The 5,255-nt window shown below is 34.6% G+C and overlaps 1 protein-coding gene across 1 annotated transcript; it reads right to left on the bottom strand.

The window, feature by feature from the left end:
- Window positions 1–155: 155 nt before the first annotated feature.
- Window positions 156–5,014, bottom strand: LOC130682504 (lysozyme C-like). Its single transcript, XM_057496843.1, has 4 exons — window positions 4,831–5,014; window positions 3,237–3,401; window positions 1,609–1,684; window positions 156–1,074 (listed from the first exon to the last, which is right to left on the bottom strand). The coding sequence occupies exons 1-4, from the start codon at window positions 4,985–4,987 to the stop codon at window positions 1,008–1,010; spliced, it is 465 nt and encodes a 154-aa protein (XP_057352826.1). The 5' UTR covers window positions 4,988–5,014; the 3' UTR covers window positions 156–1,007.
- Window positions 5,015–5,255: the final 241 nt, after the last annotated feature.

Below are 5,255 nucleotides of genomic sequence, written 5' to 3' on the forward strand. Positions count from 1 at the left end.
GGATTTTTCTTCAGCAACATCCAGCTGCTGTTCAGGCACAGATGTAAATATAGGATATATTAAGAGTGTCAAATCATTTTTATTGACATATATATTTTTTTCTTCAGAGAATCTTGACTCTTGAGAAAGATTTCTAAAAAAAGAAAGACAAAGTATGCATTGCAAAGTATTTAATAATTTTTTTTACAACATGCATAATTTCAGGCTGGTGGTTAATTAGGAATTACTTCAATACTTGCAAACCCATCTGCCTCAGGATTTAGTCATAATGCACGAATCTAAGTCAGTAAAATTAAAGAACAGCAACAGCTCATCTAATCCTTTATATTCCTTCGTGATCAGCAAGATGCATAAAAGAATGCCTTAAAGGGCTAAAATAGATTGATGTGTAAAACGTGAATTTCTTTCTAAAGCAACATTTCTAAGGATATATTTAAACCAAAGGTCCCATTTCATAGAAGCAAAATTCTTAATTCAGGCTGCCTCTATTTTTAGCCATTTGCCACTAAGCTCCTTTAAAAATGTCATATTCCTCAACAAAGAGTGTTTTTTGCTTTTTTGTTTTTTTTTACCATGTTTGGAGATGATGGAATACTTGAAGATGTCACGTGTATACAGCTGGCATTTTGCCTAAGATCAACTTGTTTTAATATAAACTTTTGTTACATTTTTATTTACTAGGGAGTACTTGTAGCATTCAAGATTAAGTCTGGGTTATTTGTTTGATTAATAGCTGAATGTACACTAGAGATGTATTTGAGAGCTGAAATTTTGGATAAATTTTCACCAGCATTATTTCTTTTAGCAAATTGAAAAATGTGGGCTTAATTTCAAATAATAAACACATTAGTAAATAGTAAGCCTTGTAAAAGAAAGACCATATTTTGTTCCTGTTCGAAAGACTAAAACGTTTGTTTGAAAGAATGGTAGCATGAACTTTCACTCAACTACTCCTCGTTTAATGTGGAAAAAGAGACAAAATACGCTGAGGGAATAGAACTGCATAGTTAAACGCGACAGTTCCGGACATACTTGGAGACATCTCGGTTTTGACAATGACTTCTCCACGCCACCCTGTAAAGAAAGGTCAAACAATGATAGGTTAAACCCTATCTTCATTAAATGTACATACTTCAAATCCTTTGGAAGAACAAAATATTTTATCACTAAATGGAATACAGGCTACAAATAGATTCAGGCACTGCTAGTTATTAAATGGAAATATGTAAACCAAGTACTTCACATCTCCCCAAAGTCCTCAGGCATGGAATTCTGAACATAAATGTTGAGTTATGTGTATCCTACAACAGCAACTGCAAAGTACCTTCCCCATTTACATTATTCCAAAAATAATTTCAAGACATGACCCGTAACTGGTAGAGCACTCAGAATCTTAAAAACTCTAGGAGTCCCATAAAATAAATCAAGGAGTTCAAGAGTCAAGATTCTAAATCAGTTAAAGTAGATTGTTTCTAGGTAATATATTGTTTGGCATAAGCCTTAAGCTGCAATTCTCAGCTCTCAGTAGCATGTTTTGGTCTTTGAAATCTCTTACTTCTCTCATAACAGTAAGGTAAAATAGTTTTCCCTTTTAATGCTTCAACATACCAGGCTTTAATGCCTTGTTCACTGACAACCCTCTTTGCACAGGTGACGGCTTGAGTGATGTCATCTTTCAGCAAAGCTGAAAAAGAAGTGGTGAGGAATGAAGACAACTTTCATAGAAATTTCATTTCAAGCTTAGGATAACCATTTTTAAGTTTAAGAGTAAGCCAGCTTTATTCTCTTAGGCTGAGGAAAGAACATTAAAATTATTGTCGAAAAGTCCATGTATCTGTGAATGTTAGGGAAAAACCTTTTCTTCATTCCATCCCATTTGGCATGAAATAAAAGATTTTTTCATTTACCAAAGTCATTGGAAGTTATGGAATATGTAAGTAATGTGATAGGGGGTTCTCTTTATACTAAGCACATGAAAAAAACAGCTTAGCAATTTTTTAATCAGAAATTCTACTACAGGAATTTATCCAAAATAAGTAACAGGAAATGCTCCCAAACATATATGCACAAGGCATTTCATAGCAATTAATAAAGGGGGAAAATGAAAAACAACCTAAGTGCTTAACAGTGAGAGTTAGGTCAATACATTATAGAATATTTATATAGTGGAATTCTATTCATCCTTCAAAATAATACAGATTTGTATTTAATGACACAGAAATAATTCTGTGATAAAGAGAAAATTAGAAAACAGTATATATAGTACAATTTCATTTTTTTAAATACATGGCTTACATGTTTGTATGTGTGTACATATGTACATGATAAAGCTTGATATTCATATACATGACTGATATCTATTCTGGAAGAATATATACCAAAGGTCACCATGGTGATAAATGTCTGGATGTCTGGGTAGTAACAATTTTTATATGATGACCTCAAATTATTATATAACACAAAATATTTTTTATATTAAATTAACCGGTTACAAAATAATATTCTAAGGCTAATCTCTATTAGGAATTTTAACACTTAAAAATGTAACTATCAATTTTTCACTACTTACCCGATATTTTATACACTAAAAAAAATCCACATTATTTCTATTTTTATAAGTTCAATAGAACATTTGTTTTATCCCAATTAAATAAATCCATAAATTAACTTAAGTATAACAATGATTATGTATGTAAGAAGTGTAGTTTTTGGAGGCGCAAACTAAAGAATTTAGAAATGAAATGTTATGTTTCTAATTCACTTTAAAATTGGGTTCAGCAACAAAAAAAATACATACATATATATATACATATACACACATAAAAGAAGTAAATATGACAAAATGTTAACTGTTAAAGTGCATGATGGGCATATGGCTGTTTATTATAATAATGTCTCCAAGTTTCTATCTATTTAGACTATTTCATAATAAAAAGAAAAAACAATTTTTTAAAAAGGTCTGCACCATCAAATCATCCTTAAATCTCCCCAAAGTAGGTTGAAGGAATGGCATTATTTTTGACAAAGCATCAAAAAGTTCGTTTGCAATAAATTAATAGGTCATTGCAGAAACTGTTGTATGTTAGAAAAGAACACTCTAACAGCTCTACAACTTCTTAGGGAATTATGAGGAGGATAATAAAGAGGTGAGGACTTTTCATTTGTATAGAGTCTCTATTCTTGTAAGTATAACCAGATGAGGCTTATGCCATTACACAAATATTGTCTGGCCTTACCGCTGCAGGGTATGTGACAGGCGTTAACTGATCTTGGGGTTTTGCCATCCTCACACCAGTAGCGGCTATTGATCTGAAATATCCCATAATCGGTGCTTTTGCTTGGACGATTGTAGTTTATAGCCCGTGTGTTATAGTTACTTTCCCATTTCATCAAACACATCCCTGAAAAGAAGTTATAGTTAGTGATGAATGGCAATACCACGTGACTTTAAACTGCATATCATAATCAGACTATTTAGCTATTGTATTTCAATAATGACTTACTTATAACTATAAAGATGTATTTTACTTGTAAAATACTTTAACATTTTAGTGTTAAAAGGCCCTTAAGGAGAATCTCTTTATTAGAAAATCATTTTCTGATATTAATGAAGCAAGATAACAGTTTATAAAATATCTGTTTTCTTTCATTGCTACTATCCTTTCCTGCTCCCATCCCTCAGGCAAGGTTCATCCTAGAATAGAAGAATCAACAGAGTTGTTGAGTGGATCTTTGTACTTAATAAAAGATACCTATGCTGATGAGAAATACTTATTAGGAAAAATAAGGATTTTCTGGGAGAAAGCAATTTTCTTATGCTACCTGAAGGAGAATTTGGATATCATTTTAGAATAGGGAAAGCAAGAGTTATGGAACAGGAAAGACTATTTCATCCATCCCTCCATCCCTCCATCCCCCCATCCATCCATCCATCCATCCATCCATCCATCCATCCATCCATCCATCCATCCCTCCATCCCTCCCTCCCTCCATCCATCCATCCATCCATCCATCCATCCCTCCATCCCTCCTTCCCTCCATCCATCCATCCATCCATCCATCCATCCATCCATCCATCCCTTCACTCAGTCACTCAAAAATAATCATTAAGGGGAATTATTTGAATTCAATTTGAAAAATACAGTGATTACATTGACATGTACGGATTAAAATATAAGGTAACTTTTATTCAGGGAGTATCTTGAACTATATGGAAGAAAAGGAAGAAGAATTAATCAACCAGAGTAAGAAAACAAAGTATCATTTCAAGCTACATTTCAGGGATCCTTATTTAAACAGTGATTGAGGGGAAGTAGGTTCCTATTGACCCTGTATTGAGAGTTCAACATAATTTTGTTGTTGTTGACTTTGCTGTTAAGAACTCCATGCCATGGCAGCAGAATTAAAAAAGAGAAAAATACTGCATTACTCTAGGCTCACAGAATTCACCTTCTAAACAGGAACTGGAGAGAGTCAGTACCCAGAACTTCACAGCCATCCCAGGTGCTCAACTGTATCTTCTAGGCAGCCTACATGTGCCACCGGGTCTGAGGCAACTGGCAAATGCAGAGTTACTAGAGGGATACGATGGGTCCTGGCTCATAGAATAGGATCGAATTTTGTCCTCCCATGCCCTTATTCCTTCATTTGGTATGTCTGATTCTAAAGGAAAAAGTTGATGTTTTTAACCTGTTTTATGAGGTAGTATACAAACCTTCAAAAAAAATTAAGAAGTCCATTCACTCAGAGCCCCTCTTATTATTCATCGTCTGTAAGTCTCTGTCCCACACCTAGCTAATTATTTGAATGGAGAAAGAAGAGTTAACTTACAGTTTGCCAGGCTGACACCCTTAAAGCCATCCAGTCCAAGCCTTTTCACAGTTCTGGCCAACTCACACCTTTCAAAGACCTTGCCATGGACAGTAACAGAAAGGAGAAGAAAGCCCAGAATAAGGAGAGCCTTCATGTGGGCTGGAAAAACAGACATCTATGCCGACTGGAGTGAGCTGGTCCCAGTATTTAAAGTCTTTTAACTTCCGTCTCTTAGTGGTTTGGAGGCCCCACCTTTGAGATATGTAGGAAATGGGAGCTATTTGCTCTGATGTCCTATGAACTAACCCATAGGAAAATGATGAAATGACATTGTTGAAGGAGCTGCTCACAAAGAATCGGGAAGTAGTACTGAGACAGGGACTGTGGGTATAGTCACAGTAGGGCGAGGCCCACCAAAAAAAAACGCAATGCAAGACAATTAC

The sequence above is a fragment of the Manis pentadactyla genome, unplaced genomic scaffold, assembly GCF_030020395.1.
Source record: "Manis pentadactyla isolate mManPen7 unplaced genomic scaffold, mManPen7.hap1 scaffold_776, whole genome shotgun sequence".
In the NCBI taxonomy this organism is placed as follows: domain Eukaryota; kingdom Metazoa; phylum Chordata; class Mammalia; order Pholidota; family Manidae; genus Manis; species Manis pentadactyla.

Excerpts from the sequence above, each read along its gene's own strand:
- LOC130682504 (XM_057496843.1), bottom strand. The coding sequence starts at position 4,987 with ATGTCTGTTTTTCCAGCCCACATGAAGGCTCTCCTTATTCTGGGCTTT. Across the intron at positions 3,402-4,830 it reads GGGTGTCAGCCTGGCAAACT|GGATGTGTTTGATGAAATGG; the intron begins GTAAGTTAACTC and ends ACTTCTTTTCAG. Across the intron at positions 1,075-1,608 it reads GAACAAGGCATTAAAGCCTG|GGTGGCGTGGAGAAGTCATT; the intron begins GTATGTTGAAGC and ends CTTTCTTTACAG.